Genomic DNA, 19,540 nt, shown 5'->3' on the forward strand with positions numbered 1-19,540 from the left:
TCATTAAACCTCCCCAGATTTTACCATCCAGCCATGCACTGTGGGAATCAGATTTATTATCACTGACTTATAGGATGTGAAATTTGTTGTTTTGCAGCAGCAGTACAGTGCAAAGACATAAAATTATTGTAAATTACAATAATAAATAGTGCAAAAACAAAGGAATAACGAAGTAGTGTTCATGGATTCATCTACTGTTCTAAAATCTGATGACAGAGGGGAAGAACCTGTTTCTGAATCATTGAGTGTGGGTCTTCAGGCTCCTGTACCTCCTCCCTGATGGTAGTAACGAGAAGAAGGCATGTAATTTACAATGGCCAATTAAACCAACCCACACTTCTTTGGGATGTGGGAGGAAACCGGAGCACCAGGAGGAAACACACACAGTTACATGGAAAATGTGCAAGCTCACCTACACAGCACCAGAGATCAGGATTGAACCCAGTTCGCTGGAGGTGTGAGGCAGCAGCTCTACAGTCGCATCAATGTGCTGCCCTTTTAAGTGGAAGATCTGCCACAATAACTTTCCAAGGGGAAACGGATAAGTACCTCAAGTGGAGTGGAAGTTGAATACTCTGCAGGGTTATGGGAAACAGCATGGGAGTAGGACACATTGGATTGCCCTTTTATTCAGCAAGCAAGGCTATAACTGACTGAATGACCTCAAGTGGGGTATCATCATGTAGTTCTACAAGTGCTTGAGAACTGTTCAGTTTGTAAGAAACCGACGCCATTGATGTTTAGTTGAAACAAAAATTGGGAAGGATGCAACTATTACCTGGCTGCCTTTTTTCCCAGGATTTCCTGCTTCACCCTGAAAAATATTAGTACAGAACACTGTGAAGGATTATTACATAATTGGCTGACAATGTTAAATGTGAATCATTCAATTACCAGATTGACATTCATTTGTCATAATCTGCTGTTCAATGTGTGGGAACATTGCTTTGCTAATGACTTTAGTAATTTTAGAACCAGTGATGAATTCTCTCAGTAGAATCCTTGTTCATTGAACGTTATTGAAGTTCTCTAACTTTCACAAGAAGGTTTTAATATGCCAAAATAAAGATGGTTTTCATATGGTAATGTTCTGTATATTGTTCAAGTTGAAAAATATTTTATTCACAAGCTAGAATGAAAGTGGAGACACAAGGGACTGAAGATGCTAGAATCTGGAGCAACACACAAAAAGCTGGAGGAACTCAGTGGGTCAGGCAATATCTGTGGAGGGAATAGGCAGTCGACATTTTGGGTCAAGATTTTTCATCTGGACTTTAAGTTAGAGGGGAGATAGCCAGTATAAAAAGGTGGAGGGAAGGGGTGGAGCAAGAGCTGGCAGGCGATAGGTGGATCCAGGTGAGGAAGGGTGATAGGCAGAACGGGGAGGGGAGAGTTGCGATAGTGCCAGAAGCTGGGAGGTGATGGGTGGAAGTGACAAATGGCTGAAGATGATGGAACCTGATAAGAGAGGAAGGTGGAGCGTGGAATCAAGGGAGGGAGGTGGGCAGGGCAGATGGGAACAGTGTGAGAGGGGAACCAGTCAGAGGATGAGCAGATGGAGAAGGGTGGGGGTAAGGGACAGGGTGATGGGGGCTGGGTACATTAGGAGGAGAGAGAAAAAAGGACCCAGGGGAAGCAGTTTACCAGAAGCTGGAGAAATCAATGTTCATGCCATCAGGTTGTAGACTACCCAGGCGGAATATGAGGTGCTATTCCCTTAGTTTGTGTTTAGCCTCACCCTAGCAATGGAGGAGGCTGAGAATAGACATGTTGGTGTGGGAATGGGGATGAAGCGCAGGTGGTCAGTGAATCATTCGCCCGGACTGCGCCTGGTCTCACTGATGTAGCAGAGGCCACATTGGGAGCACCGGATGCAATATTAAGGCTGGAGGATATGCACATGAATGACTGCCTCACCTGGAAGGGCTGTTTAGGGCCCTGGATGGTGATAAAGGAGGAGGTGTAGGGCAGGTGTTACAGTTACAGAGGCTAGTACCTGGGGAGGAAGCCGGATGGGTGGGGAGTGATGAGCAGACCAGGGAGTCACAGAGAGAGTGATCCCTGCAGAAAGCAGAAAAGCGTGGGGAAAGAAGGGTCTCAACCTGAAACATCAACTGTCCACAGATGCTGCCTGACCTGCTGAGTTCCTCCAGCTTTTTGCATAGAATTAAAGTGGGACCAGGTTGAGAATTACGTGTTTAATTCAGTTTGGATGCAAGTCCATACCTTGTTTCCCTTTTCCCCTGGAATCCCAATAGATCCAGCCTGGCCTGGTATTCCAGGATCGCCTCTTAAACCCTGTAAGTGATAAAAAGTGTGAGTTTCTTTTACATTAGTTTTCCGCCGTTTGTTATTTGAGGGAAAAAAAATCAGATAAAAAAAATGCATTCTTCTCAATAATTGAACTTTTGGCAACTTCAAATGACCTGAACATTTTCAGAGGAACAAAATTCTGCTGGATTTAACACCTCTACTAATGATTTAATTCTTGTAAGAACACCCACTGAGACTAGTGTTTCATGAAGACCTCCCTCCCATCCTGAAGACAAGTTAAAAATAGTACTGGGAAGTGAACATACGTAAAGCATTAAAATGCTGGCCAAAGGATGTGGTTGAGTCTCAGCTTACTGCCTCTTACACAGCCTGATTCTTATCTCCACTAAAATTAAGAGGGTACTATGGCATTGTACAACATTAGTTTTACAGCATGTGGTCGGTGCTGGGGTTTGAACAGAGGAACATGGGTATAGGAGTAGACTAATTTGCCCCTCAAGCCTGTTCCGCCATTGAATGAGATCAAAGCTGATTTGTTTCCTAACTCTGTATTGCCTCCTTTGTTTCTTATCTCACAATATCACTGGTAATCAATCTCAGATTTACAATTACCATTTGACCTTACATCCATTTCTCAAAGACTCATAGCATTATGGAGTTATATAGGACAGAAACAAGCCCTTCAGTCCACCATATCCACATTGACCATCAAGTGCCTACCTATACTAATCCCATTTAACCAGCATTTGGTCAGCAGCCCACTATGTCTTGGCAATTCAAGTGCTTATCTAAATACATAAATGTTGTCAGAGTGCCCATCTCCAGCACAGACTCAGGCAATGCGTTCCAGATTCCAACCACTCTATGGGCGAAAAATGTCTTCCTCGGATCTGCTCTAGGCCTCCTACCTCTGACCCTAAGTCTATACCTTCTAGTTTTAGACACCTCTGCTATGGGGATAAGTTTCCTACTATCTCGTAATTTTGGATACAAATATCAGGTTCCCCCCCTGCCTTCTCCACTCCAAGGGAAACAAATCCAGTCTATCCAGTTTCTCCTCATAACTGAGACACTTCATCCCATGCAATATCCTGGTGAATCTCCTCTGTGACCTTTCCAGTGCAATTACATCCTTCCTACACTATGGCAACCAGAACTGTAAACAGTAATTCAGCATTGGTCTAAACAATGCTTTATAAAGTCATGGAAGAGAGTTCTCTGTATAAACTCATGTGTGTAAGTGCGTCAGAAATTCATTCCTAACGGACTTGGCTCCTGTGGGTCCCTGCTTGTTTGCTTCATTACAACAGTGACTAGACTTTAACATTTCTTCATTATCTGTAAAGCACAGTTGGATATCCAAAACCATGGATGATGCTTAATAGGGTACTTACTTTTCTTGCTATAGCGTATTTCGCCATAGGAACGGCTGAGACCGAGAAGAGTGCATCTTGTAAGGGGAAATGGAATAATGTTTGATAGTGGGTAACAGGGAGATGATAGATCAAGAAATGGCATAAACATGATGGATCACATGGGCTACCTCTCAGCAGTAAACTATGGCTTATTAGTTCCATTTAGAATTAATGTCAACAATCACCATCAGACTGAGAACAGTAATTTTATGAACATTTAATCATAAATCTGATGACTTAAACATAAAAGGACCAGCCTACATTTCTGTGTAGGATGCACACAATTTAATTAGACATGTACCACTGCTGAGAATGCCATTTAACATTATTGTTTCCCTGAGAAAACAGCAACTGATCTATTTACAGCAGTTGATCACAGTGTGGATGTAGCAAGTTCGTCAGGAGCCAGTCAGCCCATTGAGTCTATGCCAGCTCTCACAGCACTCCCATCAATCTCCCCCTCCCCCACTAACCTATTCTCTCTCACATGGCCTAAAAATCCCTCTCCCACCAACGCTAACTTGCAAAATCCAATTAACCTACCAGCATGTCTTTGGGATGTGGGAGGAAACTGGAGCACCCAGGGGAACCCATGCTGTCAGAGGGAGAACATACAAAGTCCTCATAGAGAGTACCCAAGGGCAGGATTGAACCTGGGTTGCTAGAGCCATGAGGCAGTGACTCTGCTAACTGCAGCACTGTGCTGCCCATTGCAAGGACATTCCAACCAAGTTCATTCAGAAATTTAGATCCAGACATAGAAGAGCAACATCACAATAAACGTCGAAGCATCATGCTAGTTTAAAGAGTTATAACTATCTCAAATATGACGGTGCATTAATTTAAACAGCCAATGAGATTTTGACATTACTCACAGGTGAACCTGTACGTCCTGGGAATCCTGGCAGCCCCCGCTCACCAATGTCCCCCTAAATAAAAAAACAAGCAATTCCAAAGGGAGATGAGATACACAAGCCCAGCCTCACTGAAGCATAGTACTGAGATAGGGAGGGGTGTGGGGCCAGAGGGGGTTACAAAGATAAGGGATGGTGTAGGAGCCAGAGGGGATTAGAGAGATAGGGAGGGGTGTAGGGGCCAGAGGGGGTTACTGAGATACGGTGTAGAGACCAGAGGGGTTTACAGAGGAAGAGAGTTACAAAGATAGGGAGAAGTGTAGGGTCCAGTTGGGGGGGGGGAGGGAGGTGGTGACAGAGATAGGAGCCAGAGGAGGCTACAAAGATAGGGGCTGGAGGGAGCTGCAAAGATTGGGAGGGGTGTATGGGCCAGAGGGTGTTAAAGAGATAGGGAGGGATGTAGTGACCAGAGAGGTTTACAGAGATAGTCAGGGGTGTTGGGGCCAAAGAGGTTTACGGAGATAGTGAGGGGTGTTGGGACCAATGGAGTTTACAGAGATAGTGAGGGGTGTAGGGGCCGGAGAGGTTTACAGAGATAGTGAGGGGTGTAGGGGCCAGAGGGGTTCACAAAGAAAGGGAGGAGTGTAGGGCTGGAGGTGGTTAGGGAAGTGTGTTGAGGCTGGAAGGGGTTACAGAGACAGGGAGGAATGTAGGGGCTGAATGGGATCACAGAGATAGGTTGGGGTGTTTGGGCCAGAGGGGGCTACAGAGATAGGGAAGGTATAAGGGAGACAAGATATCAGTTGATTCCCTGTGCTGTTACATATGGTGAGTCAGCACTAAGAGCACATTTCAGTTGAAATCTAATTACGACAAGGTTGGGAAGGGAGGGAAGGTGAGGGAGGAGATGGAGAGCTGAAGCTGAAAGGAGAAGGTCAAAGGAAAGGGAGACAGCAGGGAAGGGAAGCATAAGAATAGGGAAAGGAAAGAGAGGGAGGGATGAGGGAGGGTATGGCAAGACGGATTTTCTTCATTCAGATGGCCATGGAGAATCTGCTTCTCGAGATATTAATATGCCACATCCAATATATTAAATGACATTGAATATTTTAATGAGTCAAAAATCATTGCTGATTTCTTGCATGCTGTACTGTATTCCCAGCCCCAAGAAATTCCAAGAATTGCTCCTGTTCCCCTGGTGCTATTCACTGGAAGTGTGGCAGAACCTAAAATCCGTAAATAAACAGGGCGTTGAGTGAACTAACACCAACAATGCAAGACCAGCACTGAGATATTTCCTGGCCATTACACTCAGAACTGACTTGGGTAATTTTGTTTTAATGCTGTTTCTTTGAAGGTTTGTTTATTGCCTTTCCTGTGCGACTCTGAAGGGGAATTACTTAATTTTGCTTTAGCTGGTCCTGCCACACATTAAAATGTTATTGATTAGCAAAATGCATAGTTGACATAACAAAATGTGCTGCCAACAGTGAACTTTATCAGTGGAAAAAAAGCCTTGTTTCTGAAGTAGGTCTTTGAGTGTTCTTTTCAATATTATCAATAAGAGATGTAAAAATATCAGCGCAAGGATATAAAGGCAATAGAGAGAGGACAAAAGAAGATTCAATGGAGATTACAATCATAAAGGAAAGAAAACATTTATCCAGTCCAGTGAGTTCCACATTCTCAACACTTTGCGGGTAAAGGAGTTGCTTAGAATTCCCCATTTGATTTTCTGGTGAATATCATATTGATAGCTGCTGGTTTTTGTTTTAAACTACAAATGAACTATCATAATTCCAATGAACTTTTGTTTGACCATACTACCTTTTTCTCTTGTCAAAGCCCTAACCTGTTTATTCTTTCCTGAAAGGTCTAATCTCAGCATTTCTTTATATTCTGGTAAAAGAATGATACCAAAAGTACTTGTAACATATGTGGCTTATTTAATATTAGGTGTGTACCCATTAACAATTGTAGTATGTAACCAGCTGCTCTCTGTAGACTTCCAGAGCAGAACTCAGCAAACCAGTTTGCCTGTGTGGGAGTAAGACACAGAAAGGACACTGTCCCAGCCCAGCAGATTTAGTTCTGTTTAAATAAGTTTCCTTCTTATTAATTTCAGTTACAGACCATCTTCCGGAACCTTAGCAAGAAATACTAAGATTAAACCTTTCAGGAAAGAATAAGCAGGTTGGAGCTTTGAAAAGAGAAGAAATAGTGTGACCTAACAAATGTTTTTAAAATTATGCAAGGTTTTGATAGTCACAGTGTATTTCCACCTGGGTTAAAACAAAAACCAGCAGTTATCAATATTGGATAGTCACCAAGAAATGAAGTGGGGAATTCTAAAATAGAATCCTGATGAAGGGTCTTGACCCAAAACACTGACTGTTTATTTCCCTCCATAGATGCTGCCTGACCTTTTGAGTTCCTCCAGCATTTTGTGTGTGTTGCTGGGGAATTCTAAAAGACTTCTTTACCTGTTTAGAATGTGGAATTCACTCTCCCATATCTGCAGTGCATGTGCATTATTTCCCTTGTAACCTCCATTAAAAAAAGGTGCCGTGTTATTGAGATAATTGTACAATGCATATGATCACCTTACTCTTTTCTGACACTGTATCCTAAAACTGACTTTATGCCAATCCCAGCCTGCCTTCGCACTGCTTTCAATCCCCTCCAGAAGGGCTTGGAGTTTTAACAGAGTTAAGTTCTGCATTCCTCCTCTCTGGCCTCTCCCTTACCCTGAGGAAGTTTCTTCCTACCAACCCCCAACTTCCCACTACTACCATTGACAAACAGCACTTGTTATTTCAGTCCATAGTATTTCAGATAACAGAGAATCACAAAGAACTATACACTACCTTGGGCCCCGGATGTCCATCATGCCCAGGTAATCCTGGATATCCTTGCTTACCCTGCAAACAATTAAAGACAAATCATCAATAGACCTGAGTTTTTTTTTGGTGCAACTGGGCCATTTTCCACAGTTTGTCCCCCTCATCCCTCAGACTTCCTGCCCCTTATAAAACAATGAAAGGCCTGAGAGTGGAGCCATGGAAGGGGTCAGTTAGGGAGGAGATTCCATTCGTGACCGTGAATGGATCTTCATGGCGATAACAGTTCTACCTCTATTTGGCCCATATTTTCTATCAACAAAGGGAACTTCAAAGACAGGAAGCAAAATTTTGCCGGATTGCCTTACTTGGCGCAGTAGTGGGTGCAGGGGACCAGGAGGGGAAGATCCACACAGTCCTCTCTCTCAAGCCAGCAGCCTCAATGCATGTACTGTCCTCCTCATAGCTGACTGATCAAAAAATCAATCCACATCTACCTTGAAGAAATTTGATTTATACCCAAAAATACACTGCAAACACACAGCCTAAGTCCGGTGCAATGAAAACACAAATGGATTTCTTGCGCAATGTTATCACCCCTTCCCCAACCTGCTCCCCCCTTCAAGATCCTTTAAGATAATATTAGTTCTTAACTCTCCAAACACAACGTAAAAGGTGAACAGTTTTTAAATTCAGAGCTGGAAAGGGATGGGGATGGGGATGGGCGGGTGGGGGGATGGGGATGGGTGGGTGGGGGGGGGGTGGGGGGGAGCTTGGCAGAGAATTGGAGGGAAGTAAGGTGGTCTGATGTGGACTAATAACTGAAATACCAGGTGCCCAAAATCTCCACATCAGTCTACCCCGTTTAATTCACCTCGTGCAACTTGGATGACCTTACTGTTAGCTGGAGAAGACCAGATGGTAGAAAAACAAGCTGTTTAAATATTTTTCTTTGTAAGCAGTTTTTTTTCTAAGAAACAATTTTTTTCTACAAGAAACCGTTGAGCCAGATATGACCAAAGTCTGTGTTAGGTGGATTTTATTTGCCAACAAAGAAACTAATGAAAAATACCAAGCAGGCCAAGTCTGCAAGTTGGCTGGAAGTTCATGGTACTGACTAGGCATCTGGGATGTTTCACTGCTTCACCCAAGAAGCACGGTCCCCACCACTTACCCTGTCTCTATTTATCAGGGGCAACCAAAAATAATGCACAAATGCTGTTCATTACCCGCCTGAGTCAATAATGAATGTTTACAGAGTTGTACAGCACGGAAACAGGCCCTTCAGCCTGCTGAGTCCGTGGTGACCATCAACCACCCCATTTATACTAATCCTACACTAATCCCACTTTATATTCCCTATATTTCCATCAGCTCCCCCCAACCCTCTCCCATATTCCTAGCCAACATGGTTTTGTGAAGGGAAGATCCTGCCTGACCAACCTATTGGAGTTTTTTGAAGAAATCACAGGTAGGGTGGATAAGGGAGAGGCGGTACATGTTGTGTATTTAGACTTTCAAAAGGCCTTCGACAAGGTACCACATAAGAGACTGATTAATAAGATGAGGGGTCATGGAATTACAGGTAGGATAACAGAATGGGGGATCATTGGCTGGTTGGCAGGAAGCAAAGGGTGGGAATAAAAGGATCTTGTTCTGGTTGGCTACCAGTTACTAGTGGTGTTCTGCAGGGGTCGGTGTTGGGGCCACTTCTTTCTACCTTGTACATTAACGATTTGGATGATGGAGTAAATGGTTTTGTGGCTAAGTTTGCGGATGACACCAAGATAGGTGGAGGAGTAGAGAGTATTGAGGAGACAGGAAGGTTGCAGAGAGACCTAGATAATTTAGGAGAATGGGCAAGGAAGTGGCAGATGAGATTCAATGTTCAGAAATGTGCAGTTGTACACTTTGGAAACAGAAATAAACGGGCAGATTATTATCTAGAAGGACAGAAAATTCAAAGTACAGAAGTACAAAGGGACTTGGGGGTACTCGTGCAGGATACCTTAAAGGTTAACCACCAGGTCGGATCGGCAGTAAAGAAAGCGAATGCTATGTTGGCATTCATTTCGAGAGGTATAGTGTATAAAAGTAAGGAAGTGTTGATCAGGCTCTATGGGGCACTAGTGAGGCCTCATTTGGAATACTGTGCACAGTTTTAGGCCCCATACCTTAGGAGAGATGTGCTGATGTTGGAGAGGGTTCAGAGGAGATTTACGAGGATGATTCCCGGAATGAAAGGGCTTACGTATGATGAGCATTTGTCGGCTCTTGGACTGTATTCACTGGAGTACAGAAGAATGAGAGGGGACCTCATAGAGACATTTAAAATATTGAAAGAACTGGACAGAGTAGATGCAGTCAAGCTGTTTCCCTTGGTGGGTGAGTCCAGGACCAGAGGGTACAATCTTATAATTAGAGGGTACAGGTTTAAAACAGAGAAGAGGAGAAATTTCTTTAGCCAGAGGGTGGTGAATTTGTGGAATTCCTTGCCACGTACAGCAGTGGAGGCCAGATCATTGGAGGCATTTAAGGAAGAGATAGATAGATATCTAAATTGTCAGGGTATCAAGGGGTATGGGGATAAGGCCAGAAATTGGGGTTAGAAATAGTGTGTTTTTTTTGCCCCCACCCTCCACCAATTTCTCATCTCTTTTTCTTTTTTCCCTTTTCTTTGGAGCAGACTCGATGGGCCGAATGGCCTACTTCTGCTCCTTTGTCTTGTGATCTTGTGATATTCTACCACTCACCTACACATTAGAGATAATTTGTAGCAGCCAATTCGCATGTATTTATGATGTGGGAGGAAGCCAGAGCACTTGGAGGAAACCCACACAACCACAGGGAGAATGTGCAAAGACCAGATGGGCAGTACAGAGGTCACAACGGAATCTGGGTCACTAGGGTTATGCTAGCTTGGTGGTGATTATTATGCCTTAAATATTATGTCCATTTTGGGGAGCTTCAGACATTTTCAATCAGCTGTTTGTTCCTTTCCTTTCATGAAATCCATGACTTGGATCCTGCAGCTCCAACACCTCTTGATTCTTCACGTACAACATAAAAGATTAACAAGCACATTAAGCCAATGAAATCCAGTGAGGTGCCCAAAACATCTGTTTTCACCCAGTTTCTGCATCGTTCTATGTTTTTTGCATGGAAATTGGAACCTCATGAATACAAGCTTATAATTCACAGAGGACAAAGAATCTTTGTGAAGAGGAGTATGTAACCTGGCAAAATAATTTCTAATTTTCAAAGTCCATTTAAAAATCTAAATTAACAGCTGCACAGGTTCAAAAGCACAGCAGCTGACTCCAAGATGTTCCTTCAGAGGTGAACTCAAGAAAATTACAGCTCACCATGTAGCATGAACAATACCTTCAATGCCAAGAAATTTAATTGCACAATGTTGTTTTCCCAAAGTGAAATACAAAAACAACCATTCTGGGTCACACTGTGTCAATCGAGAAATTAGACTGGGAAGGAGTCACATGGAATGCCATCATTTTCTGTGCAACCCGCCTCCTGCCTTACGTCCCTCCATGCCTACCATCTGTCTAACTCCCCCACCCGTATCTGCCTATCCCCTATCCATTGCTGTCCCTGAGTCTAAATCAGGCTCTTGTTTTGTCCTTTTGCAAGGTCAAGAGGTCTGGGTATGGTGAATGAAGGGTGAATCTCTGGCAGGTGAGAAAGATTTGCATTTTGATTGTGTCTTTCACATGCTCAGGATGCCCCGAAGCTCTTTCTGCCCAATTAATTCTCTTTCTCACTGTCATGATGCAGGAAATGGTGCAATTTGTGTACAGGAAGATCCCACAGAAACAGCAAATTGACAATTGGCATATATGTTCTAGTGACATTTGCTGAGATACACAAGAGTGACCAAGTTACTGGGAACTTTCCCTGCCCTTCTTCAAAATAGAGCTGGGGGATCTTTTACACCCAATCGTATGAGAACATAGGGAATCATCTCATCTGAAAGATGTCACCAGGGTGGTACAGTGGTGCAGCTAGTAGAGCTGCTGCTTCATAGCTCCAGCAACGCTGAGCTCAGTCTCCATCTGTGTAGAGTTTACATGTTCTTCATGAGCACTCTTATTTCCTCCCACATCCCAGACTCGTGCAAGTTGGTAGGTTAATTGGGTGCTGTAAATTGCCGCTCGTGTGTTGCTGGGTGGTAGAATCTGGGTGGATCTTATGGGGATATAGGGAGAATAAAATGAGATTAGTATAAATGGGTGACAAAATGAGCTGCTGAAGGAACTTAGCGGGTCAGGCAGCATCTGTGGAGGGACATGGACAGTTGATATTTCAGGCTGAGACCCTTCACCTGGACTAAAAGATAGAGGGGAGATAGCCAGTATAAAGAGGTAAGGGGCAGGATGGGTAAGAGCTAGGAGCCAATAGGTGGATCCGGGTGAGGATGGGTTGATTGGCAGGTGGGGGAGGGAAGAGTGGAAGTAGCAACAGAGGCTGGGAAGTGATGAGTGGAGGCAACAAAGGGCTGCAGATGATGGAATCTGATAGGAGAGCAAGGTGAAGAGAAACCAGATAAGGGAGGTGAGGTGGGCTGATGGGAACGGGGGTGGGGAGCGGAGGGGAGGGGAGGGGAGGGGACCCAATGGGAGGAGTACGTGGGTGATGGGCAGATGGATTAGACGGGGGAGGGGAAAAATTGGGAGATGGGGGTTCAGGAGGGGTTTGAAAGAAGGATGAGTGCGAGAGGGCTTGGGGAGATCAGGAGAGAGAAAGGGACAAGAGGGGGAGCATTCAATATTCATGCCATTGGGTTGCAGACCACCCAGGCAGAATATGAAGTGCAGTTCTTCTAGGTGGTGTTTGCCTTCACCCTGGCAGTGGAGGAGGCCAAGGACAGAATGCTCCAGTTTCCAGCATCTGCAGTCTCTTGTGTCTCCATTAGTATAAATGGGTACATGATGGGCTTTTTTACACGCAGATTGACTCTATGACACTATAACCTCCAACAGTGTAGCACTCCTTCAGTACTGCACTGTAATATCAACCTGGATATTAGTTCTCATGTCTCTGAAACCCTGAACTCTCTGACTTAGAGGTAAGGGTTCTACTAACTGAGCCACAGCTGACTAATTGCTAAATCAGGTCACTAATTGTTGACTGCTCCACTGCCTGGAGAAAATGCAGCTTAAATTTGTCTGTGTGCCCACTGGTGGTGAGGAGCTGCAACTACAAACACCTCATATCAGAAAATCATTGGCTCATTGCTTGCACGACTGTATCTATTCAAATAACAGAGCAAATGATAGGTGCTTGAGATTTTCTGGTTTGCCAAAGGGAAAAGTAAATCCAAAGCAAGTTTCTGTTGCTAGTATTTCAACAAATTTGCAGACTGAAGTAAGAGCTGATTTATGATTGATAGCATTGGATCTGCACTTGGGGGAACCTCTGATTTGGGTGGTACTGTAGGAGTGTGGCAGGAATTTAAATCTGATCACTTTTGAAGGGGCATATTAATCACACTTATCATGCTCACATGTTTAACATGTTTAATGAAGACCTTAGTTGGGGGTGGAGGCAGGGGCTTGTATCCTTACTGCCCCACCTCTGACTGGATGCAACATTCTTTATGAATGGGATCAGTAGCTCAGCTACATTTCCCCTGCTCATTCAAGGTCACCTTGGAAGTGGTTCTCCTCATTCAAGTTGCAAGACCTTGCACTGTAAGGAAATTTGGGACCAGGGCAGGTACATTTTCTAGGACTAAACTAACACCGAAGTTTAAAGCAAAGCAAACAGAGCCAATCATCATTTCATCCACCATCACCCTGGCGAAGTGTCATTGAACTAAACCTAGGGATTGTTTGTGGTTGTAAATAAACTCAATTAAAACTGTCAACATTTATCAATCTGGCTTCATATCTGAAGATAATTTTCCTTCCACTGACCAATTCAATGACTCCATCATTGCCTACTGGATGTTACGGTTGCTTTGGTAATTGTGTCATAAACAAAGAATTGAACATTTCATTTGATGACATCAGCCAGGTCACTGAAAGGGAGGGAACAAGGGGCTGGGGTCAATTTCCTGACCATTCAGTTGATAGATAGGAGCATGGAGCTCTGTTTCCATCAATTGAGATTTAAGTTAAAGACATATTGTCAAGGAGTTACCATTATTTCTTGGTTGGTTTATGCAAGGATCTAGCTGGGTCTTTCAGCTCAACTGATTATTTTTGATGGACACCTTGAAAGATGTAAAGACCCTGAGCAATAACGGGATAACATTATTTGACATCAGTACAAGAGAAGTAAACATATTTGACATCAGTACAAGAGAAGAGCGGACACTGAAGTCAGTTCAAGCGGTCCACTTTCTCAATGTCAATTAGAGATGAGCTTTAAATGCTGGCGAGGAACGCTCAAATCCCGAGAAATGAATAAAAAAAGAAATCTAATGTCAGCCATTTATCCTCCATTCGGCTCCAGGACCACATTCTTTGAAGATCCAAAACAGAAGGTTTATTCTCCAAACCCTTCTATGTTGAATGGTGCAGCTCAGAAGTACCAGCATCTAGGAAGGAAATGCATCTGACCTGGCACACACAGTGTGTGGAATACGGGAGGATTTGGATATAATGAAACTGGGTCTGAGGGTGTGTGGCAGCAAGACAAATCAGAGGCTGGTACCTTCCTCTTAAATGGATGGAAAAAAAAAGTGTCACTCACTGGTATCCCAGGCTGCCCTTCAGCTCCCTTTTGACCAATCATTCCTTTCTGGCCCTAGAAAGAAATCACAATGTTTGACAAGAGATATTTTTATTTCCCCACTCCATCTGAAAGATACAATAAGACACTGTTGGTAGTTCTGGATTTTCAAACTAGACACTAACATGGATTCAACACTACTGGTCCACCATGCACTGAGAATTTCATGCATATTGGCCCAAGTCCAAGAAATGATATATAATTAGTGGACAATTTTTTTCAGTTTTATCTTTTGATCTGTTCCAGATTCTTTCTCACTAACATTCACCACAATTCTTAATCAAATGCACAACCTTTGGTGTCTGCTAAGCAGAAATAAATTGAAATTAGTAACAGTGTCAACAGGTGCACAGTCAAAGTCATATTAGTATATTAGAAGTTATCATGGACTCTGCCCGGTGCATCTCACAGACAAGAAAATGAATAAAAATGTAAATTCCACAGAGTTGATATGTATTTCATGCTCAGAATTTTTTTGCTGATAAAAATAACTTTTTTTTAAACCAGACTTCCATGGGTGCTATTCACTTTTTACCACTTTAACCCAAAAATTCCCTACACGAGTTAGGTTAATATGGTCCCTGCCCTCTAAGATGTCAGTCATGGGGATATCCAGCCAATCAAGCTCTCTGTCACACAACTGTCTCAGAAACGTATGTTAATTCAGATCACCACCCCAGGAATTGACTTCCCATTGACATGTGGCCAAAAGTCCACTTGTAGTTTGACTGGCTACATCACCTTGGGTGGGTCAAAGTAGTCTTGTCGAATACGCTGTCATCTTTGACACAAGATGCTTGGGATTATGAAAGTGCCCTTCATAACTGATTCATTATTTAATATTCTAGATACTCTTGTGTGAGGCAAATGTTGAAGATCCAATTGGCAGGTAATTTACTTTCCGCATTACTCAGTGGGATTTGAGCCAAAGTAACTCAGGTTTAAGAGGAGAGGGTCGTAGTTGAGATACCACACATCATATTTATCTTCTGTGTATTTGGACAACACAGCTTCAGACTGATAGGAAGACTGGGTAATGTGGATGTAGCTATGGGTACGCTACTTGATATTGCTGGGACACAAATACTGTACATGTTGGCTCTATAGTGTGTTAAGGTCCAGTGCTGCTGTACATATATGTGCATAAAAGAGAGATGGACTGATAAAAGGAAATGATTTGGCACAAACTCAGGTGAAATCTCTGATCTCCATTTCCCTTATTTATCCATTGCCCTTAGAAACTCCATTGTGTGTGTGTGTGTGTGTGTGTGTGTGTGTGTGTGTGTGTGTGTGTCTCTCTCTCTCTCTCTCTCTCTCTCTCTCCACAAAGGGAGTCTGTAATGTCTTCATCAGTGTATTAAGACAGAACATAATTCATTTTTCATATGCATCCAGTGTAACAGAGGTTAATTTACAGCATGGCAACCTTAACACTACCTACATACTGAAAACTGCCAGACTGAATAACCCAGACAGTCTTTGGTATTGTTATGTTGTTGAGAATAGAACATGGAACAGTACAGCACAGGAACGGGCCTTTCGACCCATGATGTTATGCTGACCGTGATGCCAATTTAAACTAATCCCATCTGCTTGCACATGGTCTATATCCCTCCCATTTCCTGCCTGTTCACTTGCCATACTCAATATCTTCTTAAGCAAATGCGTTTTTCCAACAGCAATTCATAGAGGCCAAGGAATATGCCACTGCACATTCAGAAGGTATGTGAACATTTGCCAGTATCTTCCACTCTCTCAGAGGCAGCACTGTGTGTTGCTGAGGTGTCTTCTAAGACAACATGTTAAAGTTAAACCAAAAGTAAGCAAGACTTCCTATGAAAAGAAAATCTCTTCCTCACTTGCACCTACTGTACATTCAGTGCATATTTGAGGCAACATTTGCTTTCAGCCTTTTCCATCCAGGATGTTCTTATGCAAACCATTCTGGAGTCCCTTATCTCCAAAAGGTTAACCCTGCCTTTATGACCTTGTGAACCGCTTCACTCTATGCATGGATTTCTGCATTCCAACTGCTGTTCCCTTTCTCGAAAGCAGAGTTGTAACAAGGCTGACCACAGTGTTTTAAGAGTTGTTTGCTGTTAGTAACCTATTTAGCCACTGGCCCACTCTATGAAGTGCTCTGTGCCAAAAGCACCAAAATAACATACAAATGACTGATCTCACACTATGGAACAGACAGTATATTGGACTACAGACTCGTGCAACACCCAAAGGATGTCAGTCTTGGCACCAATATGGTTCTTGATTTTCATAAGCATAAACGTTACATGGACAATAAAATTCAGAAATGGATCAGATGTGAACATGGACAATGTTTACCTTAGGTCCTTGTAGTCCTGGAGCCCCAGGAAAACCTCGAAAACCCTGTAAAGGAGAACAATTTCAGTCATGTTCAAAAAGCAATTGGACAGGTGTATAGAAAGGAAAGGTTTAGAGGAATATGGGCTGAACGCAAGCAAATGGGATCAGCTTAGATCAGCATCTTGATTGGCATGGACGTTATTCTGAAGGGCCTGTTTCTGTGCTGTTTAACTCTTTCAACCTATGTGTTTCATTGTGATCGTTCAAATACTTCACAGAGGTATTTGTAAAACAGCAAAGAATGGCAAATTCCTGGCTTCACCCGAATCAGTGGGAACATTTTTACGGCTGGGCTTTGAAGTTCGAAAGTAATGTTCCTGTTCTTGCTGGACTGTACTGTTCTAGTCACTCACTTCTGCTTTCAATACATCATCAATATGAACTAATGAAGGGTACAATGCAACTGCTGTGTAACAGTTGAATGTTTACAGACAGTTTGAAGTTGGAAAGTAATTTTGATTTAAACCCAAATCAGAGAATTAGTGAACGAAAGATTTTTGGCATCTTCCAGATGCATTCTAGTTTTTTTTTTGTTGAAATGACTTTGTCCTTCTATGTCATCAGTGTTACAAAAATAGCACTACAAAAGTCCAAGCTTGCCTTTATGCCCTTGGATTTCATCCAGCTGTATCAGAACATACTGTGGGTTAGTGAACAATTCTGTGCATTGCTGTTGTTCCAAGCAAGTCACCTGCTTGTGCCTTTGTACTATCGAGGTATCTTTTGATGGTAGTTCAAGTATATTTGTGGTACCAGCATTTAACTGCATATTCTGGGTAAGAGCTCCAGCATCTGCACACCCACGGAGGACAGAGGAACTACCTGGACTCCTCACTATAACCCTTCCCCCACACCAAGCCATGGTCCCTCAGCCTTTCAATCCACAAGGCTGGATAGCCAACCAGATTGTCTCCTGCCTGTCAAGTTTTTATAGATTACTGAATCAATGTATTTTCTTTCATTTGTATTTCTTTTCCTAAGAAAGATGGGAAAAAATTGAGAAAGGAAAGAAAAAGCAAAAAGAACATTACTTTTACTAACAAAAATACCAACAACTTTCTGACTCCATACTTACAAATTTTATTTGTCAGTACCAGAGAGGTTGTTACCATGCCATTTAAAAATTTGCTCACTCTGAAATGGGCATGCCCAAACATTTTCCATTAAATGTAATTGGTATCTCCCACATAAGTACCTCCACAACACAGTATTCCATACATTTTAATGCCAAGTTCCTTAAGGTGTACCTACTATAGTGCAGTTTTTGGGAAAACAGGGATTGCAAGTTCCACAGGTCCATGTTTTCCCTGCACTTGTCCAATTGCAGGAAGATGCTATCTAATATCCTCATCACAGGTTCTGTGGAATTACTGCACTCCTTTGGGAAATGTGTAGTTTTATATGTTTGGGAGGAGTATAGTGGCACAACTAGTAGATCTGCTACCTCATAGCTACAGCTACCTTAGTTCAATTCTGACCACCGGTGCTGTGTACGTGGAGTTTTTGTGTTCTCCCCCAGATGCTCCGGTTTCTTCCCACATCCCAAAGACATGTGGGAAGGTAGAGTAATTGGCCACTGTAAATTGCCCCTCGTGTGTAGAGAAGTGGAAGAATCTGTCAGTGGGGTGGTAGAAGATAATGGGAATGTGAGGAGAATAAAATGAGATCAATGTAGGATTAGCATATGCTTGATGGTCAGCAGCAACTCAATGGGTCAAAGGGTCTGTTTCCACGCTGCAAGATTCTATGACTCAATAACTCTATACATTGTACAAATGTGCTAAAGGGAGCTGCTGTTACTGAATCACATCATTGCACAAAAGCTGAAAATGATCATTTCATAGGGCTGCATCAATTTCATACTGATTTTTGTCAGTGTAGTTAAAAAAAAGTAAACCTGAACAAAATACATTGAACAACAATATAACTAACAAAATTTCAAACGTTTCAGAATGAAAGCTGGAAATCAGTATAACCTTTGCTTAAAGGCGTAACAGTTAAGGAGCAAAAAGCACATTTCACTATTTTTTTAACTACTGAAACTAATGAACTAATTTAATTAATTTAACTAATGAAAAAAAGTCATTTTTTTCGTTCAAACCTGAAAGGAAATTAGATCTCCATTCTTTTTAGATTAGAAGAGGGTTGATCTTATTGAAACATATCAGATCCTTAGGGGGCATGACAGGGTAGATGTCGAGATGTTTCTACTAATGGGAGAATCTCGAACAAGGAGACCTAGTTACAAGATTAGTAGGCTGTCACTTAAAAATGAGGCACGTAGGAACTTCTCATGGGGAATGTGAATCTCTGGAATTCTCTGCCCCAGTGGATTGTGGAGGCTGGATCATTGGGGATACTTAAGAGGGAAGTAGATACAATTTTTAAAGGTTATTGAACTGAGGGCCATGGGGAACTGTCACAGAAGAGATGAGGTCCAGGGCAGATCAATTATGATCATAGCGAATGGCATGGCACGCTTGAGGGGGAAGTGGTCCACTCCTGCTCCTATTTTCTTAAGTAGTATCAATTATGTGCTCCAGTAAATATGTATTTAAAACAATAAAATGCATGGATGGATCTTTTCAGGCAATTAATTAAGGACAGCAATTTCACATGCCATCAAGCTCAATTAAATCAATTTGCAAATAAATAGTTACAGCTACTCCTCCATCACTTGCTGTGCCAACATGATTAAACATGCAGAGTGATCATGCAGTAAGATTCTCCCCAGGAAAATTTCCATCCTATGACTTTCTTTATTTCTGCTCCCATTACACTGGAGCATTGCTAGATGTGTAATAATACATTTAGGGTGGAGTTGGGAGAGGGGTGGGGGCAAGATTTTCACCCAACTCACACATCTGGAAATTGGGGTGATGAGTCTAAGTGAGGAGATGAGGTGTAATGACCAGTTTATTACTTGTCCAATTTCCTTTTAAGGCAACGGACAGGACCATTGGGTGGGGTATAAAATTATAACTTAGCAGGTTACATGAAAATTATTCTCCTCAACCACCAA

General features: G+C 42.6%; 1 protein-coding gene across 1 annotated transcript in view; it reads right to left on the reverse strand.

The window, feature by feature from the left end:
- LOC127574502 (collagen alpha-1(XXI) chain-like) overlaps nucleotides 1-19,540 on the reverse strand; it is a 164,719-nt gene that overhangs the window by 14,896 nt on the left and 130,283 nt on the right. Inside the window, exons 17-22 of the mRNA XM_052023531.1 lie at nucleotides 16,477-16,521; nucleotides 14,098-14,151; nucleotides 7,411-7,464; nucleotides 4,565-4,618; nucleotides 2,227-2,298; nucleotides 779-814 (exon numbers count right to left, since the gene is read on the reverse strand). Coding sequence (XP_051879491.1) covers nucleotides 779-814; nucleotides 2,227-2,298; nucleotides 4,565-4,618; nucleotides 7,411-7,464; nucleotides 14,098-14,151; nucleotides 16,477-16,521 — 315 coding nt within the window. The remainder of the gene's footprint in view (nucleotides 1-778; nucleotides 815-2,226; nucleotides 2,299-4,564; nucleotides 4,619-7,410; nucleotides 7,465-14,097; nucleotides 14,152-16,476; nucleotides 16,522-19,540) is intronic.

The sequence above is a fragment of the Pristis pectinata genome, chromosome 9, assembly GCF_009764475.1.
Source record: "Pristis pectinata isolate sPriPec2 chromosome 9, sPriPec2.1.pri, whole genome shotgun sequence".
NCBI lineage: Eukaryota > Metazoa > Chordata > Chondrichthyes > Rhinopristiformes > Pristidae > Pristis > Pristis pectinata.